This window comes from Mizuhopecten yessoensis, unplaced genomic scaffold, assembly GCF_002113885.1.
Source record: "Mizuhopecten yessoensis strain PY_sf001 unplaced genomic scaffold, ASM211388v2 scaffold6919, whole genome shotgun sequence".
Classification (NCBI taxonomy): Eukaryota; Metazoa; Mollusca; class Bivalvia; order Pectinida; family Pectinidae; genus Mizuhopecten; species Mizuhopecten yessoensis.
This window is the reverse complement of record NW_018406790.1, coordinates 162089-185478: the sequence shown is the minus strand read 5'-3', so window position 1 is coordinate 185478 and position 23390 is coordinate 162089. Positions and strand designations below refer to the sequence as shown.

General features: G+C 36.4%; 1 protein-coding gene across 1 annotated transcript; it reads left to right on the top strand.

Annotated features, from left to right (window-relative positions):
- The first annotated feature begins 6343 nt into the window (after positions 1 to 6343).
- On the top strand, positions 6344 to 14784 carry LOC110452861 (cadherin-87A-like). Its single transcript, XM_021501583.1, has 6 exons — positions 6344 to 6480; positions 8489 to 8846; positions 9969 to 10127; positions 10929 to 11163; positions 12785 to 12828; positions 13980 to 14784. The coding sequence occupies exons 2-6, from the start codon at positions 8582 to 8584 to the stop codon at positions 14057 to 14059; spliced, it is 783 nt and encodes a 260-aa protein (XP_021357258.1). The 5' UTR covers positions 6344 to 6480; positions 8489 to 8581; the 3' UTR covers positions 14060 to 14784.
- The last annotated feature ends 8606 nt before the right edge of the window (positions 14785 to 23390 follow it).

Here is a 23390-nt window from a genome sequence, read left to right as displayed (position 1 = left end):
TCCTGGTAATTTACTCAAGAGCTTAACATATTTCCCCACTTAATAATTTGTCCTAGTTTCATTAATCGTGTGTTCAATTCGGTGTAATTTGTTTCATTCTATTTATGTCTATTGTTCTTACCTTCAGCCTGTGTATCTTTATAATTTTTTAAACAGCCCCTGTACATCAACAGTCTGCCGAGCTATGCTGTGGTCAGTCAGGACCTTACTGCCCTAACACTGCACCACAGCCTGGCTATATCTGACGCCTCCCCGACCGACAGTATTGCCAGCTGTACCTTGGCTGCGGCCCCTAAATTCTCTACCAGTATTGTGTCAGGAACAAGTAAGCTCGTTAAAGGCTCTAATTGTATAAAGAAGTTACTGATCTTATTTTTTCATGAATGTAAAATGTATGTAGAACTACTATTGATTGTTGAATTTGTATCCTTAAACAAAATTTGTTTTTATTGTAAATAGATAATAGTTGAAACTACTCGAAAATACTTATTCTTATTTACCCTATTAGGTGTGATATACTGTCCAAACTAGCGTATACATCATACTTCAAATAACGAAATCAAGCAGAGATACTATTTTGTGCTTTCCGATTTGCATGAAAGGCAATATGATACACTGATTGCTAAAACAAGTTTTTTCGTTAGTATTCTAGTGAGTGTATATCTTAGAAGTTCATTGAATATGTTTCCAATATTGGACTAAATGTGTCAGCTTTCACTCATATATCCTTTATCTCTCTTGACCTAAATCAAAGAAAGTTATATATATAGTCGTTCCTGATATTGCAACATTATTTGTCTGTAGATTGTTTTATGTAAATACATTTTGAATCGGTGCTGTTTTGGCATATCCGAGATATGGATAAAAACTGACCAGAAATACAACCATCTGGTGAATCAAATGACGACTTTAGAACAGATCTTGTATTTTGTATTTGTTCCATTGACTTTTATATGTGCTTTTACTTTTAAAGATTAATCGAGGAATGTTCTCTCTGCTCTGCCATCATCCATCCTTTAAACCAACGTATTCCAACTGTAGTAAAAGAAGATTCCTAAATAACATTGAATGCTCTTCCTGTTTAAGGGAAAACATCTATTTTAACGTAGACTTCCACCAATTCTAAAATTGCTCAAACCATGTCCAGAATACGCGATCAATAGATAATTTCTGTTAAATCTTTAAGGAAACATATGAGTTTTTTGCATTAAAATTATGACATATTGTGTGAAGGGGTCGGTAGCTTCTCCATTTTGAACAAGAATAACGGCCGAAAGACAAGATAATTGTTTATCGGTCGCTCGATAATGTTTTTTCTTTCCTACTGCAAGATATAATTTTCAGGATTCCTTTTCCGAAAGTCATATTTTTAGTTACTATGTTAAGAAAAATAATGTGCTTTTAAATGCAAACACTAACCAACCATTAAGTACACAGAATGCTGCTATACTTCCAATCAGATATATAATTTATTTATCAATTTGACCTCCATTTTAATAAACTATTATTGTAACAGCCGAAAGAATATGAAGGGGAACTACTGCCTTACTGCCAAGATAGCTTATCCGGCGATGTGGTATAACCCTGGGTCGCACTCACTAGTAAAGCAACGGAATAGGAATAGGAGGGGGAAAATATTGCCTTACTGGCAAGCGAGCATTACAAGCGATGCTGCTTAGCATCGTCGAAAGTTGCTTGATGGCTTCCCGTCCGCACTTTGCAAACTGAATTTGCTGAAACAGTTGTTCTCTCGAAAGACCTACTCTTATTATCTTTGTTCTCAAAGTATATCTTTCCTTTATCCATAGTCTGTCCTACTTTCATCTACTTTGCCTTCGGGATGATGACGGGGTGTTCCCCTTTTCTTCACAAAAGAGAGTGTTGTAGTGAAGGATAATGGCCAGTTCCTTACCTACCCAATATTTTACCTTTGTAACTTTACCTGATTACACCAAGCCGCGTTATCATTTTCTTAGCTTAATTCAACATTGTGCATAGTCTAAACATGGGATATATTTTTGTTTTTCCGCAAGATGTTTTGCATTTTTTGTTCAAGAAACCACAAACATCCTTATATAGAACATTTAGCATCACATACGAACAATAAAGCCAAATGTTGGGGAAGTCATTAAAGACAGGGAAAAATATTGTTAAAAAATCAATTATCTTTACAAATACTTAAATATTTAATGAAAGTTTACAATTAACCCATTCAACCGTTCATGTTATGTCAGGCAGAGTGTAGCGTAGTAAGATGCTATGCTGTTGGATGTTCACAAGTTATCGGGTATTGTTACAAAACACATATCAAAATCAAACAAAAAAATCAGCAAAAATCAAAAGTTATTCGATGTAAGACATCACTGGTAATGGATTAAGGTTTGTTCAATTTTTATTTGTTTCAGCACATGGAATATACTCTATTGTTAATCCTACGTTTAACTATGTAACAACAAAAAAGTACCAGTTTGACGCCACTTGTACTGACTCCTATGGGTCATCAGACACCGGAACCTTCTACGTTTATGTTACTCCCAACACCTCTCCAACACTCACAAACCTGCCAGGTATATGTTGAATTTTTATATTAGTAAAGAACCCGTCAATCACGTTGTGGCTATGCTTACTAGTGACACTGTTAGGATATACTTTAAGTCACACACCTACAAGTAACGTTGCCATGTGTCAGTCACCAAACTACATGTACCATCACGTATTTGTACTATAAGTAACAAACTTTATGTGAGTGTAAATATTAAATATAGTATCACACGTTTACGTCATCGTGCACCAATTATTTCACTTGAGTTTGCACGATGTAATCGTGAAACTTAAGACATTAGTTCAATAAGAAAACCCCACAAAGAACCCCATCATTTTCGAGTTTCAATTTCAGCATTTCTGAATAAAATCAATTGATAAATTCACATGAAAATATCATTAAAAAAATAAATTTTAGCTAAAATGATAGGATAAAAAACAGAAACTATATGATTTCTTCTTCAATAGTAATGATGTGTTGTTTGTTTAGGCTTCAGCACCAGCGATAACGGTTTGTTATGATTGATGTGTTTATATCAATGTTGTTTGTGTATTGACAGCTACAACAACTATCCCAAGTACCACACTTACTGGAACCAGTCTGTTTACCGTAACAGCCTCCGACATCGACGTCACAGACACCGTCACGTTCAACAGCCTCACGTGCTCTACAGGGACCTGTCCATTTACGATAAACACTGGTACGTGATAGGCACATCACGATTAACTTTATAAATCACTGGCACGTGATTAATACAATCTTTTCCTATCTTGAGGGTGTGACAGAGAAATCACCAACCCGAGGGATGATATTATTGATTGTCTTACCAAGGCTTTGCCGAGGGTAAGACATTCAAGAGTATCATTCCTAGGTTGACTAATGCAATCTTCCTGTACATTGAGGATGTGACAGAGAAATCTTCTACCCGAGGGGTGATGTTTTATGGTTGTCTAATCCGCGGCTTTCTCTCAAAAAATCACCCTGAGAGTCGGACATTTCTGTTACATCCTCAAGGTAGGGGATGATTATTTTTCTCCCATCCTTTTACTTCAGTCACCACTCCACCGACAGTAGTATTACATGTTTGTAAACAAAAACACATGTGGGGTATGCATATCGTCATTCACTTTTGATGACGTCACAATTACCGATGACGCATTTTAATGACATCACAATTGAATACGTGCTAATCGGCACGAGGCTATCTCCCCCTAGGAGTGACAAGCTGATCTTTCCCGGGTAAAATGGGAGACACAACTGTGAAGGTAGGAGAAAAGCTGACCATACCTGGATAAAACGGGAGACACACCTGTGAAGGTGGGAGAAAAGTTGATCTTACCTGGCTAAAACGGGAGACACCCCTGTGAAGGTGGGAGAAAAGCTGATCTTACCTGGCTAAAACGGGAGACACACCTGTGAAGGTGGGAGAAAAGCTGATCTTACCTGGCTAAAATGGGAGACACACCTGTGATGGTGGAAGATAAGCTGTTCTTACCTGGCTAAAACGGGAGACACCCCTGTGAAGGTGGGAGAAAAGCTGATCTTACCTTGCTAAAATGGGAGACACACCTGTGAAGGTGGGAGGAAAGCTGTTCTTACCTGGCTAAAACGAGAGACACCTGTGAAGGTGGGAGAAAAGCTGATCGTAAAAGGGAGAGGATGGTCCATCAGACATTATAAAACGCATAATAAAGTAACCATCTACAAATTCTGAAACATAATATATATCTTTGGTAGGAGTCGTGATAATAAAAAAAAATGTTTTAAACAGAACGCGAGGCCCCTATATGCAAAAAGTACATTTCATGATATTAACCAAACTTTCTGCTGGACCACCTGTATACATTATATGATATAAACCAGGTTTTCTGTTTGGCCCCCTGTTTTGTTTCATGAATTAAACCGGGATGTCTGGTTGGCCCCCTGTTTGCATTTCATTACATAAACCAGGATTTCTGTTTGGCCCCCTGTTTGCATTTCATTACATAAACCAGGATTTCTGTTTTGCCCCCAGTATATATTTCTTGATGTAAACCAAAGTTTCTGTTAGTCCCTATGTATACCTTCGGTTGTATATCAATTTTAGGGACGGGTGAAATTCAGACAAATACTAATCTAGCCACACTGACCAGAGTCGGATATGACGTGTATGTCACTATAACTGATGGGACAAATACAGTAGGACCAAGGACGCTGACCGTCAAGATATCCGGTAAGTTATATTAGCTAGGCAGTATAGATGCGCTTCATGTCATTTGACATACATGTATTTACCAACATAAATTATGAAACAACAATTAACCATTAGACAAATCCTCATGTTTCATATGAACTGTTTCGACAATGGAAGGTTCACAACATGATCATGAGAACAGTTCGAACTGATGTAACATTGTTACAAGGTCTGGAATGAGATCCTCTCAGTACAGGGTTACATCATACATGTATTGTCCTTGCTGTAGGGAAACACAATCCTTTGTTTTTCCTAGGTTAATCATGTTTAACGAGGGTGAATTATTCAACGAATCAACAATTATGTTCTGAGTGAAACAATACAATACGACGGAGCCTCGAGATCTGATCATTACACTGGCGCTCTGCCTAACTGAGGTACCTGATCAACCGATGGACTTTAATCCAGTAAAACAGTATTAAGTTGAGGCTACTGACGTACGAAAAAATACAGTGGAATTCTGTAGTGTTTTGCCTGCCATGGGACAGGGATTCTTAAATAATGCATAATATGTTACTGACTTTTTCCGTAGGTATAAATACTGCCCCCGTCATACAGAATACTCCACTCACATTCACGATGCCGTTATTGGAGAACAGTGCGTTAAGCGCCTCTCTGTATAAGATCACTGCTGCTGATCCGGACCCAGACACGCTTACATACAGTGTTGTCTACACGCCTGCTGCTGAAGGAGCTACCGTGTTTTCGTTTGATACTTCTAGTAAGTTGTCATTGTTTTGCTTTGTTTTTACTTTATCTACAAATGTACCATCATTTATTAATTTGAGAACTTTTGTCTACATTCTCTAGTTGCTTGTATACTTTTGATTAGCACATTTTGTTAACATTTATACTATTTTCTAGATGATGTAACGATGCTATTACACTTGCTACTTTGTTGATAATACTGCTCACAACATTAATGCTGTATCTATAATATCTGTTTACTGCTGTATCTATAATCTCTGTTTACTGCTGTATCTATAATCTCTGTTTACTGCTGTATCTATACTCGCTGTTTACTGCTGTATCTATAATCTCTGTTTACTGCTGTATCTATAATCTCTGTTTACTGCTGTATTTATAATCTCTGTTTACTGCTGTATCTATAATCGCTGTTTACTGCTGTATCTATAATCTCTGTTTACTGCTGTGTCTATAATCTCTGTTTACTGCTGTATATATAATCTCTGTTTACTGCTGTATCTATAATCTCTGTTTACTGCTGTATCTATAATCTCTGTTTACTGTTGGCAACAAGCATACATTTTTGCCTATTTACTTCTTGCTTGATAGATTGACAATTAAGTGTATATATTGATGCAAAACTGTCTGTGGTCATATTCTGCCCATTGCTCATAGGTTTTGAGTTTTAATGACGTGGTTACCATTAAATTGCTAGGGAATACTCGAGAGTGCGGGGTTAATTTGAAATTTTTTCAAGTTTTATAGTTACTTAAAGCTGTTCCGCTGTCTCTACATCCTTAATCATGTTTGTTGCCTTCCAGCTGGCTTGCTATCCACGTCGTCGTCCACCATTGTAGACTACGAGAGTTTGACGAATACAAGTTTTACTTTGGATGTGTCAGTGACTGATGGCACAGATACAGACACTTACTCAACGTTCACTGTTAACGTCATAGAAGTTAACGAAGCTCCAGTATTTGGGAGTACGATCTACTATGTCAGCGGAAATGAAGGAAATGTAAGAAAAAAATATATAAGTCAATCGCAGTCAAATAAGCTGACCCATTTATCCCGCAGTCAAATGAACCGATCCATATATCCCGCAGTCAAATCAACCGACTCATATATCCCGCAGTCAAATCAACCGACTCTATATCCCGCAGTCATATTAGCCGACTCATATATCCAGCCGTCAAATTAACCGACTCATATATCCCGCAGTCAAATGAACCGACTCATATATCCCGCAGTCAAATTAGCCGACTCATATTTTACGCAGTCAAATTAACCGACTCATATATCCCAAAGTAAAAATTAACCGACTCATATATCACGCAGTCAAATGGACCGATCTATATATCCCGCAGTTAAATGAACGAACTCATATATCCCGCAGTCAAATGAAGCGACTCATATATCCCGCAGTTAAATGAACCGACTCATATATCCCGCAGTCAAATGAACCGACCTATATATCCCGCAATCAAATGAACCGACCCAAACAATATATCCCGCAGTCAAATGAACCGACTCATATATCCCGCAGTCAAATGAACCGACTCATATATCCCGTAGTCAAATGAACCGACCTATATATCCCGCAGTCAAATGAACCGATCCAAACAATATATCCCGCAGTCAAATGAACCGACTCATATATCCCGCAGTCAAATTAACCAACTCATATATCCCGCAGTCAAATGAAGCGACCTATATATCCCGCAGTCAAATGAACCGATCCATATATCCCGTAGTCAAATGAACCGACCCAAACAGTATATCCCGCAGTCAAATGAACCGACTCATATATCCCGCAGTCAAATTAACCGATCCATTTGCAAGAAACTGTATTACATGTTGATATCTAAATTGTTAAATGTTGACTGTTTTTACAGAATCAGTTCGGTATACTACCACTCTGTTTTTGACAAGCCTGACCTGATTCTACTCATAACCGAACATGCAAATTAGTCTCAAGACAGTAAATTACTCAATACTTATTCACGACTATAGCTCTCCCACCATTTATAATTTGCTTTAGCACCTGGTCCTATTCTCGTACTTTTTCAAAAATCTAAATGTTAATGTTTTCTTTGTTCATATTTCACCAGAGTTTCAGAAATTTCTGAACTGTAATTACGGCTAAATTTACACATGGTTGTCATTTTGTGATTTTTTCAACAGACAGTGTCGTGACAAAATTCACGTTGTTTTCCGATTGGAGTTTATGTGAATTGCCTATTTTCAACTAATTTCATGAATTAATTTTTAAACCATCCTACGTAATTTTAACATCATTTAAAACATTAACTAGTTTTTCTGCTGATATTTAATTGGAAATTAATGTTGTTCGATAGACTTTTGGCACATTGCTGTATGTCAATATGTTGTTATTAGTGAAACGTCTTTTAGAGGAAACGCTTTATTTGCATGGACATATTATGACATCACAACAAGTTCTGTTTTATTGTGTAACACAAAAATAACTTCTTGAGTGTAACAAGTGTACAGGAACGTACACTGTATAAATGAGAACTTACAATGTATTAATGAGAACTTACACTGTATTAATGAGAACGTACACTGTATGAATGAGAACTGACAATGTATTAATGAGAACTTACACTGTATTAATGAGAACTTACACTGTGTAAATGAGAACTTACAATGTATTAATGAGAACTTACACTGTATTAATGAGAATTTACACTGTATTAATGAGAACTTACACTGTATTAATGAGAACGTACACTGTATTAATGAGAACTTACAATGTATTAATGAGAACTTACACTTATTAATAAGAACGTACACTGTAGTAATGAGAACTTACAATGTATTAATGAGAACTTACACTGTATTAATGAGAACGTACACTGTATTAATGAGAACTTACAACGTATTAATGAGAATTTACACTGTATTAATGAGAATTAACTATTATCAACGATAATTTACAATTATCAGTGAGAGCTAACAATATATCACAAAAGATAATATATCAAATTTGTACGTGTTTGTAACAGGCAGGGGAGAGCTTTGGTAGCCCAGGATTTGTGGTGACTGATCCGGATGTCGGCGCCACACAATCCTACACTGTCGACTGCCCCGCCATTGCAATGGATTCCAGTACAGGCGCGGTGACCTTGAGTGGAACGTACGACCTTGACGTTGTAGGTACGGCGTCAGTTTTGACCTGTATTGCCACTGTATCGGACGGCGAGCTGACTGATACGTCACAACTCATAGTCACAATTAATGACGTCAACGACCATATCCCGTCGTTCGCCCATGCGTCATATACATTATACGCGACCATTTACGGTAACGTTGGCGATACGATTGGGAGTATAGCGGCTTCGGACGGGGACCTGGGTATTTATGGTGAGTCTTTGCTTTAAGGACAGTAACTACTCCGAAAAATTTAAGAAAAAAATATGTCAAAATTCGGAAGATATTTGTTCTGTCTGGGAATTGATAAAGTCGCAACGCATTTGTGGACAGTTGTCTTAAAAGGCACCACTTCGAATCATGCAGTGAGTAGGGGTGGGGGATCTTCCGAATATCATCTCAGCGCAATGGATAACTAGAGATTGGATACAACAATGATAACTCTAATGAACATGATATATAGGTAGGGTCAGGGTTACTGTCAATCTGGTGAGGAGACCACCTCTGTTTTGATTACCGCTATCTAGACTTCGCCAGGGTGATCTTGGTATAAGGGTTTGACGGTATGAAGATTATCATAGTTTGTAATGGTAAACAGGATAAATAGTATATGTTAATACAAGAAAGTTTATTAATCACAAGGCATTCCTCAAATTGTTGTCGAATATGATATATTTGAACCTCTACCCAGAGACGATATTATGAAGTGCATACAATGTTCTCTTACTGGAGGCAGTCACATTATTAAGTCCATACAATGGTCTCTTACTGGAGGCGGTCACATTATGAAGTACATACAATGGAATCTTACTGGAGGCGGTCACATTATGAAGTACATGTACATACAATGGAATCTTACTGGAGGCGGTCACATTATGAAGTACATGTGCATACAATGGTCTCTTACTGGAGGCGGTCACATTATGAAGTACATACAATGGACTCTTACTGGAGGCGGTCACATTATGAAGTACATGAACATACAATGGTCTCTTACTGGAGGCGGTCACATTATGAAGTACATGTACATACAATGGTCTCTTACTGGAGGCGGTCACAATATGAAGTACATGTACATACAATGGTCTCTTACTGGAGGCGGTCACATTATGAAGTACATGTACATACAATGGTCTCTTACTGGAGGCGGTCACATTATACAGACTCATTTAGCCTGGAATATAATTGTAACGGAGTTTTAGAAGTGGTATCTTAACACAGTTCCTCTCATAACAGAAGTGGTCTCCAGATCTTTACTGGTGTTAACTGTTATTGTGAATGTCACTGACGAGCTGTCATTTTTGTGATATGAACACTGTCAACGATCTGTTTTAGGGGCGATTAGCTATACGCTGGACCAAACTTCCCTCAACGAATCGTACTTCGGGGTAACCGGGACAGGGAACCTATACATCAACAGATTTCTTACGTCATTTGGAGATGGGACATATTTTTCATTTTCTGCCAATGTGACCGACTACGGTGGCCTGACAGGTAATATCCGGGTGATGTAATATGTAAGTTATTTACAGCTATATCGACCAATAAACAATCCTTCAGAAAAAAACATGCATGTGATATTTATTATACAACTCACATCACATGAATTCAATTTACAAAAAATAAAACATTTATTTCGGAATTAACGGAGGATGTTTTTACACATTTGATAATTTGAATTGGGGATATCTCTCTTAATCATTTAAAAAATAATGTTTGCATTATCAAAAAAAACAGAATGCTTTTTATCGAAGGTTACGTGTATGATTAACCACTCTAAAATACAAAATTCATAATAGACATCTAAATTAGATTCATATAACAGTGTGGTATCAGAAATCAGTAAAACAAATTAATATTATGATTATAGACCTTTTCTTAAGGACGATACTCTGATTAACAGAGTCAGGGTTAATTAATAAAACACTATTGTACACATACTTATCACAGCACTTTTGGAGTGCTCCTTTATGATTACCGTTAGCTATATGATAGTTATATTTCTGTGTGTAGGTAATTTTAGTGCTAAATCATAACTTTGTTGTCGTACGTGGAAATATGCACGTGCCAATATTCCGTCTTTGCGTATTGAAGAGTTAGCTTCTCTTGTGAGCAGGCATTGATTGTGACGTCATTGGTTTGTGTGAGAAAATTACGTAGTTTTCTCAAAAATTGATGACGTTACTCTCACAAACAAGTGACGTAACAATCAATACCTGCTCACAAGGGCAGATAACTCTGCAATACGAAAAGACGGAATAAGTACGTCTAAAGCATATTCTTTGCCGTCCACAGATACCGCCGATATAAATGTCGTTGTATATGCAACCACCACTGTACCAACCACGTCCACGACGGAGAGGTACGCCACTTTCTTCGAGTATCCCCCTAACATTGCCTGGTTCACCGTGTTCTGTATGACCGCGGTCACCGCCACAGCTGCGTTTTCTTACCTGGCTTATGCGCACGGATTCCTCAGACAGCTAACATGTGAAGATCTAAAGTCTGTGTTTAGAGTCAAGAAAAAGCGGTAAGGTTATCATGTGTGAATGAGGTGTCTACATTATAATGTTTTCGTCCCTTGTTTATCAGACCCTAGACGATCAGAAACAACATACACGATTCTCCCTTTCCCAGTAATATCAACTACAAGGAAGACAGAAACTTGTGTTTTTATCTATTCTTTTAAAGTTTAACAATGTAGTTCGCGATATATTGAATTGGGCATGTTTTTATTCTGCTCTGCTCAGAAACCAGTCAATAGGTATGATAATGTCCAAAAGAGAAAATCGTCACATCACCTTTATATAAGGACTAGATCAGACTACTTTGTGCCTTATTCAAGCTCTGTATTGGGAGGTGAAGATATTATCAACTTAGAGGAATGTGTAAAAGCCATTGCAAAAACTGGAAGTTGCATTGAATCGCCGAAACTGATCACTCTTTATATGGGGTTTTATTGTTAATGCAACATAAAAGTTGTTTAGCTGTGCAAGCTTTTGTCAATTTAGGATTGACTTGAATATATTGTTCATGTTATGGAGATGTATATCTCCATAACATCAAAACTATATTCAAGTCAATCCTTATAATTTAATCTAATATACACATTCCCTGTGGGAATCCCCTTTTATTGGTGGACTCTTTTCTCTTACAAATTATTATTCCGTTGTATAAGCCAATCAAAAGCACGTTACAAACGGCGATGTCATTTTTTTACGTTATGGGCTGATAACATAAATTTTAAGCCAAAGAAAATACTTGTTACAAGCAAGATTACATTATTGATAGATATACATCTCGGATACATCCTGTATCACTATTATCGCACCTAACTGCGAGTTCATATCATTGATAATCAGTCTGATCATATAAAGTGTATGTATGTATGCTATATGGAGATATAATATATATAGATATAATTGTTTTGTGTATTTATGTAGGATATTTTGAGATATAATTGGTTTGTGTATTTATGTAGGATATATGGAGATAAAATTGATTTGTGTATTTATGTAGGATATATGGAGATATAATTGCTTTGTGTATATATGAATGATATATGGAGATATAATTGATTTGTGTATTTATGAATGATATATGGAATATACTTGCTTTTTGTATTGATGTAGGATATATGCAGATGTAATTACTTTGTGTATTTATGTAGAATATATGGAGATATACTTGCTTTGTGTATTTATGTAGGATATATGGAGATATAATTGCTTTGGGTGTTTATGTAGGATATATGGAGATATAATTGCTTTGTGTATTTATGTAGGATATATGGAGATATAATTTTTTTGTGTATTTATGTATGATGTATGGAAATATAATTGCTTTTTATTTTATTTATGTAGGATATATGGAGTTATAATTGCTTTGTGTATTTATGTAGGATATATGGTGATGTAATTACTTTGTGTATTTATATAGGATATATGGAGATATAATTGCTTTGTGTGTTTATGTAGGATATATGGAGATATAATTGCTTTGGGTGTTTATGTAGGATATATGGAAATATAATTGCTTTGGGTGTTTATGTAGGATATGTCGAGATGTAATTGTTTTGTGTATTTATGTAGGATATATGTAGACATAATTGCTTTGTGTATGTATGTATGATAAATGTTTTTTTCTTTTAGAAAAATCATCAAAAGAAGACATCGGAAGAAAATCCGCGATGTAGGTAAATATCAACCGCATTTCAACTACCGACGTCACTGACAGCTACGTCTGACGCTGGTTAAAAAGACAATATTTTGGTAACCATTAAGCTGTTGTTAGGATTTTTGATGTCTGAAATAAATTATGATAATTATGTTTACGTCATTACTAAATAACAATTAGACTATAAACTAGTGTATAATAGACCCTTCGTTGAAACATATCGAGAAAATATGTTTTTCCTTATTATTGAAACCTAATGAAAGTACCAATGAACGGAGTCGGGAATAGTGAGATATACATTAGTGTAGATAAAGGTTAAATGCTTCGATAGTACGAAATCCATTTTTTCATTTATTCATCAACTTTTACTGATATGTGTGTGACTGATGACTGTATGTATAATGGAATTAGGTCGTCAGTTAATCACGAAAACACGACCCAAATCATATTATCATGATGTAAATTTGAAAGTGGTTCTTTCCCTTTTGGAAAGAAGATAGAATTGTCAGTGACGTAACATGTATCCTTAAACACGAACACTTCCTGCACGAGGCCATTCTCGATATCTAGGGGTTACAACCACTTTCGCTCTCTACACCCCTGGATATCGAGGATGGAACGAGGCTGGCCGTATACCAACAACAATCGCCTTTTATTGACAAAGACCTCATCTAAACAACAATGATTTCTATCCGTTTTAACTTAAATATTGAATGTAATATTGTACACAAATGTACGTGAGTTGGAGAATAGTAATAACAAACAGGCAGTCTCGCCACCACATCTGGTTACCTTGCATTTCATTCAGTATTCCATAAAGGAATTCTCGTATTGTAATACTTCCTTTAACGAACTGTGGAAACGTATTGTGACTCGTAAACGTTCTGCAGAATTAATCTTTAGATATCCGTTACGAGTAGAAATACTGACATCTGGTTGAAGGAACATTGGAATGTAAACATAATCGATGGATTGATATTCTTAACTTCTTATTCCTATTCTTGAAATGATTTTAACTAAGTATTATTAAAAGGGATTATCTGGAAACACAAATTCCATCCGTTTAAATTACCAGATTAAATAAACATCTATGTGACTACTTAGACAAGTTGCTTTTTATCATTTCCTTCAAAGATTAAAAAGATGAAAACGTGATGATATTGTTTTCAGGGCATGGACTGGGGGAGCTGCACGGGGGTGTGAGGTTCGCCTCGACAGACATAACAAAACACATTAACACTAAAATCTAAAGATCAAACGCTGTCACGAGGGACAATGAACAACATTATTACTTAACTCTGACGATAGATGGCCACCTTGAGGTTTTTTTTGGAAGATGCATCAGCAGTATTTTGGCAGCTGAGTGCCAACCTGAGGGCCAATTAGAGACACCATCACTTAGCTATGACGACCATGAGCAGCCCTGAGGGATATTGAGAGAAAAACCACCAACACGAGTCTCACCGAGCGCCGCCTCAACAAGCATTGAAAACACATCAATACGGAACATTGACTGGAATATGCCGCTTATAGGACCCTTTGTTATTATAGGAAATTTAAGTATAAACTACTTAAGGTGTTATGCTATATAGAAATCATCTACAGTCACACTGATTATAAACTTATGGTTATATTCATGGTTACACTTACGCATGATTTCGATTTCACGTTATATATAATTTAGCGTTTTCGAGAAGTGAATGGAATTTCTTCAACATCGATGTAAAACGTTACGCGCAACTATCATATAAACGGTATTCTAACACGATTCGTTTGCAACGCGTGTTTTGATTGGATACGGACCATGCTCTAATCTGCGAGAGAATCATAATCAATCGTGTTAAGCTCCTCCCATCGTACTTAAGCCACGCCCCGTTTCTAAAAAAACAAAAATGGCGTCAAGCTCCCTCTTAGCGAAATCCTGCTGATAAGTCTAGCAGAAAACAGAACAGAAAGGGCCGATGAAATGTATTTGCTGAATAAATGAAAAATTCAAAAGTAAACATTGCTTGTTCTTACCTCCATTTATTACTGAAAAATTCGTTCCATTCGTGTGAAGGCATCTAATTAGATCCGATATCAAATGAAACATTTCACATGTGTCGTATGAATTTACACAAAACTCTTCACAAATCTAAACAAATAATCACCGATTTTGTCGATACGCACAGATTGGCATACATACTGAAATGGAAATGAGAGAATTTGATCAATATTAATCCAAATGTGTCGTATAAACTTTGGTAACAGGACGTTCACGAACAATCCAAATATTCGGCCTCGTCGCCATACAGATCGAGCGATCGCCAGTATGGGCGGAGCCAAATGATCGAGTTTTGAAATTTTCTTTCTGATTGGTCAGTCCGCTTTAGAATGGCACGTTGCCAGCACAGGGCACAGAATATTTTACTACGTACTTGTAGCAAGGTAATACAATTTGTCTAAACGTATTAGCGTAGTATGTTTGTTAAGGTGTGTAAAATGGAAATAGTACGTTGTTTTTCGTGTCAATACTGGCGATTAGAACATGAAATTTGGTTTAAACTCTCGACCTGGCGGTCTCGAGTTCAAACCATAATTCATGTTCTAACCGCCTGTATAGACACGAAAAACAACGTATTATCCCCTAAACCTCCGCACGGGAGGATAACCAATGGAATCTCAAATGAACCTGTTTGTATAATATATAACCATAATTGTTGCAACGACTCACATAAGAGGACGGTCGATACATACGATGAGGTAGAACTGTTTTCGTTTCTTATTTGTATACCTCTGGTACACATGTGCAAACTACAACGAATATCAACACAAAACCTGTATTTCACACATACGTTGAAAGAAAATAGCTAGTTTAAAAATTGTAAACTCTAAGAAAAAGTCAACGGGATACATGCAATTATTTAGGGTGCTCAATAGCTTTTTGCATGTTATACAAAGGTCTTATTTATGGTGGACGGCTGTCCTCAATATATAAAATGATTTTTAAATAAATGAGAATTATAATATAACAAATTGTACTTCAGATAAGGAGGTTACTTATTTGGCAGAGTTGGCGATTGTTTTTAAATAGTCCAACATATTTAAAATCCCTCTTTTATACATAGACTAATCAAGGTACATGTAAATGATCAAGATTACTGTGTGAATTGTTCACTGAATTAAATAAATATCACTTTTGTAAATGTTTTAGTTAGACATGTTGTATTTAAATTTGTTTATTTATGACACACTATCTGATTTGCATGTATTATATACTCCGAGTATACAACAGATCATTCACAATGTTGAGTTGACTGTGTTGTATAAGTTGTGTAACTAAATTTAAACAAATGTTGTAAGGTTTCCTAATTCCGGCCATGCTGGTTGCTGTTTGTCATGTAATGCAACTATCATTGATGACGTAAATATCATAGCTAGTCAGTAAATATTATAGCTAGTCAGTAAATATCATAGCTAGTCAGTAAATATCATAGCTAGTCAATAAATGTCATAGCTAGTCAGTAAATATCATAGCTAGTCAGTAAATATCATAGCTAGTGAGTTAATATCCTCGTTAGTCAGTAAATATCCCAGATAGTCAGTTAATATCCTAGTTAGTCAGTAAATACCTAACTAGTCAGTAAATAGCAAAGCTAGTCAGTAAATATACTCTTAGAACACTGATGTCGATTCTTTTGCTTTGGTTTGTTTATTTGTTTTGTTTATTTGTTTTGTTTATTTATTTTGTTTATTTGTTTTGTTTATTTGTTTTGTTTTGTTTATATGTTTTGTTTATTTTATTTTTTGTTTATTTTTTTTGTTTATTTTTTTTGTTTATTTGTTTTGTTTATTTGTTTTGTTTTGTTTATTTGTTTTGTTTATTTGTTTTGTTTTGTTTATTTGTTTTGTTTATTTGTTTTGATTATTTGTTTTGTTTGTTTGTTTTGTTTATTTGTTTTGTTTATTTATCATTTTTTTTCATTAGAGTTCCGCAAGGTATGATCAATAGCTACATATTTGAGCGAAGTAATGTTGATCCTTAAAATGTCAACATTTTGACCTCTTAAGTATGTTCCTTACATTTGTTAAGATTCTAAGAAATAATGCCACCGTATTAAATGAAATATTTTAGGATTTTAGTAATGATGTTGTTCCTGTTTTAATCGAGGTCATGTTATAGAAACGCTTTAGACCTTTCAGATTAATCGTTATATTCATTAACAAAAATACTTCAAAATCTACAGGCATGTAGCCTATACCTTAAGTAAGAACTTGGGCCTCAAACATTACCGTTCTGGTCGAAAAAATAAAAGTACTTAACAGTTATATAATAAAATGCAATGCCCAAATGTTAATATCATAAAAGATTAAATCTTTGAAAGGAAAACGTTTTATATCGAACATGTTATAATTACGCAACATGCTATGTACATTGTCTAGGGTAGAGAGAGGGTAGGTCTATTCGAGTTCTCGCTAACTGTTTCTTTTTTCGCGGCATGTCTCTAAAGGTACCTCTGCTAAGCCCGTGTGAATAATGTAACCTGTAGACGGTCATACTACTGTGTACAGGTAATGATATTTGTCAGTGCAATGACACTTTAAAATAGCCCTTAAATGACCCCGCCATCTGTGGATTCCACCATTACCTTATAAATTAAAATTAAATTAATGTTAAGAGTATGCGAAATACCCAAGCAAACGAGCTAACAATTCAGTTTACACTAAAAAAATCTATTTATCACAGTATAAACATGCCCTTTACAGGGGCACATCATTCACGCACTGAGTGTATGGATATATGGGTTATTGTAAGGGTTATTATTATCAGATCCATTACAATGTATTCTGGTGCCCATTGTTAACATAACATCTGTAGGATTGTCGCCGTTTTATGAAGATATTTACATAGTACACCGTAAGAACTAAGCCTTGTTGGGTGTTACTTGGCTGTTACATTGTCCTGACGTACTGGACCTGATACCTGTCACATAAAACAGATATATGTTGTAACAATAACTATAGAAATTAAACTTATACGACAAATAAATTAGCAGGTGAACTGATTCACCGCCGCCACCCTACACAAGTAAGAGTACAAACTCTTTAGAAATGTAATAAAACATTATCTTCAAGAGGATTTGAAACGTTCTATCGGTTAGATATTTTTCTCCGTTTAGTCTTGATCATTGGCGGTATTTAAGCATTTTAGACATGCAATTATGTGGAAATGTACTGACAACTAGAGTATGATATTATAACACAATTTAATATTTTTTTCCGTTACACTTGATAGAAGTTCGATTAAACATAACTACTTAATAAGTATAGGTAAATCAAGTCCTGAACATTTTTGTTTACTTCCAGCAAACACTGTCAATTAGGAACGTTAGCAGATCTTTTAATGCATACACAATCAAATGGGCGTACCTTTATTTGACAATTTGGCAATTGCAAGGGAGTTTTTTGGAAGACAGATGGTCGGTTGGAAAATAAAACAAGCACGCGCATGTTGAAATGTCCAATAATACATGGTTATTAACCATTTAAACTGTCGTTACGTCGAAGACGGTGTATAATGTTATATCAACAGTGAAATCTTCACAAATTCGAGTTACCTCCCCGTAGTTGTTTATTTACATAATGAATATGAAAATGATATTTGAATAAAGTGGTGACAGGTGATCTATATGCATGTTGATAGTTGTATCCCGATATTGACAAGTCTGAAAATAGTTTTGTTAAATAAACACCATTCATATATATAATCAGTATATATAATATAATCAGTTGCAGTAAACAACATCAATATCAAAATAGTACCTTACATTGAACGGTGTGGATCTATACTCTAATACAACGATCGATCCGTACCTTGATGATTTAAATCGATGGGCTAGACCAGGGGCCTGTTCGTTTATACGGAACAACCGGTACCTTCGTTTTTAAATGTAACATTTTTGGGTAAAAATCCTGGCGGACTTGCACATATCTATGCAGGCCTTGCAAGGCTTTGTCAAGGCATCAGCTTACTGGGTCCGACCTTATTTCATACACGAACAATTCTGGTCCAACAGGTTTAACCGTTTGGACCGTGATAAACGGAAACGGCCCAGTATTCAAAGTGTGGACCTACGAATATCATACTGCCGTTCTACCCAGCAGAGTTACAATATCATCCACACGAAATGAAGGGGAGGTGGGTTATTGTATGGACACAAACTCCAGTGAACCGTTTTAGTTGGCAGCGGGACAAGGATCATTAACCACTCACAATAATATACATATGTATCAAAACTCTAGACATCAGTTTAGCTGATATTGAGTACTGCTACCGACAGGCTTATTGTACACATTTTGCAAATGTTGAGTCACTACACCAGCCTGCAGTATTGAGGATTGTTTGAGTAGGGACATGGACTGCTGATGTTGATGCTGATGTTGATGCCGCGCTAGTGCTGTGCGGAGCAAATATTGTCATATCAATCCCTGCCTTGAGCATAATATCTTTTATCTATCTGGAAATGGTTGATTTTGAGACTGGCAAGTGCGGCTTATGAAAACTTATAAAAAGCTTGCCCGTTTTCTCAGAATTGTCCCTCAACAACTCTGTTCTGTTAATGTATTCTCTTAATGTTTGTATAACACCAGGTTAGTTTCATTAAACCTTTCCAGGGTTATTTCACTTTGGTGCAATCCAGGCCTTTTTGTTTTGAGGATGTCTCCAAATCAAACTTTCACCTGTTTGTCCATAAGTGTCACATTCTGGATGTTTAATGCATGTGAGCTCTCAGCACGTTGTCCTGTGGAAAGTGCTAATACCATAACAGTTGTTGCATATGTTGGTATTTTAATATTGTCACATCCATGCTGAGAACATATTCAAAAACAGCTTCAGGGTCCCAAGTTACATTGTTCCTCGGTAGGGTAGGCCGTAATTGAAACACTCCTTTTATAAACCTTTTGATATACACATTATTGTCACAGGGTTGTCCATCTATTTTGTAACATAGTTTCGCCTGAATGACAGTGATGAGAGAAAACATCTACTGCGAAAGCAAAACGATCTGGCTTTCATGATACATATTTTTTAGTTTGATTATTTAATCTATCAAACAGATCAACATATGGCATCCCTAAACGTTTTTTGAGTTTGGTAAACAGCTGTGGCGTCAGTTTCCATTCTGTATTTTCAGGCTTTGTTCTTCTTTCAGCATCAGCTTCTATATTGTCACAACCTGGGATGTGTGCTGCAGACAGCCATTTATTCTTAATCTTGGACCAAGCCCGCATTTGTTCAGCCAGACTGTTAGATTTCATAGTTTTACCACCCATGTGTGACACATAAGCTATTGCCGTGGTATTATCCATATTCAGTCTGATATGTACATTTGTTATTTTTTTTTACAAAATGCCAGCATTGTAAACCATGCTGCTTTCAATCCAATTAATCAATATGTTCTTGAGCCTCAGTGAAAGACCAATTTCCACCTACTTTTGGACAATTTCATGTACCTGTTTTGCACAACCTGTTCTGATATATTACACCTCCCCATCCCACTTTTGAGGCATCAGAGGTTATTATTATATCCACCATTGCAAATTTTGTATGCTTTCTTTCATGGGATATAGGTACATATGACTATCAAAGTTGCCCTTTGCATGTTTTAATGCTCGATTTTATCATATTCTAGGGATCTGTAATGGGATTGTCCATATTGAACCCCCGGAAAACTTGAAACCATTAGCCCTATGCAACGAGCGACTTCCTGTATTGTGGGAGAAGCTGTGGCTAATAATGGCTCACACACCTGTTTAAGTTTTCTAGCTTTTTTGTTTGTCAGGGAAACAGTCATGTTTGTTGAATTTAGAATGAAACTTAAGTATTCAATAATTTGACTTGGCTCAAACACTGATTTTTCTGGGTGAACAACAAATCCTGTGGTTTTTCTGACAATAAAACTGTGTTCATGACATTAGTGCGACATTCCTGCAATGTGTCGCCCAAAAGCAGTGATTCATCAATGTATGTTGTGTTCAAAATTCCAAGTTTTTTGAGAGAAGATAAAAATGGCCTTGTAATTTTAGTAGACACTCTAGGAGCGGATGCTAAACCATTAGGCAGTGCTTGAAATTGATACAACTTCCCCATAAATTTGAAACGTAGGCATTTTTGATACATTTCAGATACAGGTACCGAGTAGTAAGCATCTTTCCAATCTATGGAAGCCATGAAACAATCCTTTGTCATTAAGCCAAAAGCTGTTTAGAGCGTGTCCATTTTGAAGTGTCGATACATTATAGACTCATTTAGAGTTTTTCGGTTCAAAATTAATCTGACACCTCCATCTTTTTTTAGGGCGGATGGATATGTTTGATATAAATTCGCCTGAAGTATGTTCAACCTGTTTAATCACTCCTTTTTGCAACAATTTAATAATTTCATTGTTGATAGATTCTTTCTCGTGATCTTCAAATGTATACTGAACAGGGTTTAATTTTTTTCCATAGAAGATGGATTGTCAAAAAATACAAGTTTGACACCTTTGATAGCATCTAATATGACAAAGTCTGATGTTAATGTCCTCCAAAAAGTAAGATGTTTACCCAAACTACCTGCTTGGTAATTCTGAACATAACAGTGTAATTTTGTTTGAATATCTGACGAAAACAAATCCCAATCATGACTTTCGGCAACGAAATTGTTAGGCCTACTCACCTCATCATAAACCGACTGGTTCTCTACAGGGGTTTATTTCTTCTCCTGACCCTTTTTGTAGTTTTTGTTCATGTTTTCTTGCCAGACATCTGTGGCATGGACTGTTTGTACCCACCATGATTGTAACCGTCATGATGATACCCTCTATTTCAACCATGCTGGTAGGGGTGGGCACGGAACTTTCCTCTCTTTGATTGTCCCTCCTACCACCAGTATAGTCCGCACCCGAGCTCACCCGAACTCACCCGAACTCGCCCGAACTCACCCGAGCTCACCCGAGCTCACCCGAACTCACCCGAACTCACCCGAACTCACCCGAACTCACCCTAAGAGCCACTCGGTTAGTGTCGCTTATGTCTTTCATAGCCTTTGGTAGGTCATCGTCAAACAGTTGCGTTGTGACCGGGTTGTACTTCGAACAAAGCCAGCCAAACTGATTGTTTAAATCAGGCCGAATCAGGTCTCGGCGGTGCAGGCTGATCTTCTGTGAAGCACTTCCCATTAGGGTAAAACTGTCAATTGAGAACTTACAAAGTTCGTCGGCTTTTGGTCTAACATCAATGTCTTTGTCTTTTTTTTACGTCAGTCAATATATGAATTAACCTTGCTAACGGAATAAGACCTTTCGCGATACGTGTTTGTGCCTTCTGAACGCGAATATCCCGACTTTTTGTGTCTGTTTTTAGTTTCCTCCACATCTCGGGATTCATCCGAGGCGCCTGGAAATTCTCCATGTTTTCAGGTTGAGGATTGGTATCTAATTTGTCCTTTAATTTTTCCTCTGGCAAGATGGCGGCAATACACTCGCGCCAAATGGACAGTGGTCAACACTGACCCCACAGGGTACAGGGCTAAAAAAAAACACGTGAGTTTAGGCTTATTATAGCCTCAATATAACTCACAAAAAGTGTCGAAAACAATAACAAACAAAGCACGATCACTATTGAGTGATATTATTGTGTGCACTTTGTATAATCTGGAAAAATAAGGTCGGTAAAATTGTTTACGTCTGAACCTTTCTGGGAATGAAACACGACTGGTGGTATGCGCACGCATCTCATGGGATCCCGGGGTACCTATCTGAAGTGAAGACAGATAAGTTACTCATTACAAAACACAATTCACAAAATTGCTAAATTTAGCATATGTTGTAAAAATAACACACAAGTGTCGGTATTTGGTATTTGAAACACCAGTTTTAAACAGGTTTATTACTAGTAGGTAAGTTTGATTGACAACCTGTGGGGTTTATAAAGAAGATCACATTTTTATTTCCTCAAACAATGAAAGAGGAACTACTTAAATTAGATGTTTTGCAATACGTCGTGTTTCCGCATATACAGCACAGCTCATTAAATTGACAAAAACGAGTCGACGACGGAACAAAATATAATAGTGATATTGTTTTAAACAAATGTGTTTTGTTTTATTTCTGGCGGGTTATTGAGGATAGAGACATTCGACTAGAGGAGGGCTACGCATTAAGTTAAAGCTTTATAATATGCTATACGCTAAATCATATCCCAGTTGATTGACTTTTCTATCACAAACACACATGCGAAGACTAAAACAGTTAGCATTACGAAGACGATAGAAAACAAAATAAACAAACAATGAGAACAAATAAACACAAATGTCTTATCTAATCCCACCGACTACATTCAGACGTGTAAACAAAACTTCAGTAGTGCAGAGGCCATATTAAATAGGAGCTCCAGACGGATTACTTGTAAACTAGGATGAACATAAATATTTTGAAACTTATGACGTGCGATATAAAGATCAGTTACCTGTAACTGAGCGAGTTCGGGTTATTTCAGTCTCAGACTTGGATTCTTGGCGTACGCTTCGGTAGGGATAGTGTTAAGTATCTAAGCTTTCGT

Excerpts from the sequence above, each read along its gene's own strand:
- LOC110452861 (XM_021501583.1), top strand. The coding sequence starts at position 8,582 with ATGGATTCCAGTACAGGCGCGGTGACCTTGAGTGGAACGTACGACCTT. Across the intron at positions 10,128-10,928 it reads CGACTACGGTGGCCTGACAG|ATACCGCCGATATAAATGTC; the intron begins GTAATATCCGGG and ends TGCCGTCCACAG. Across the intron at positions 11,164-12,784 it reads TTTAGAGTCAAGAAAAAGCG|AAAAATCATCAAAAGAAGAC; the intron begins GTAAGGTTATCA and ends TTTTTCTTTTAG.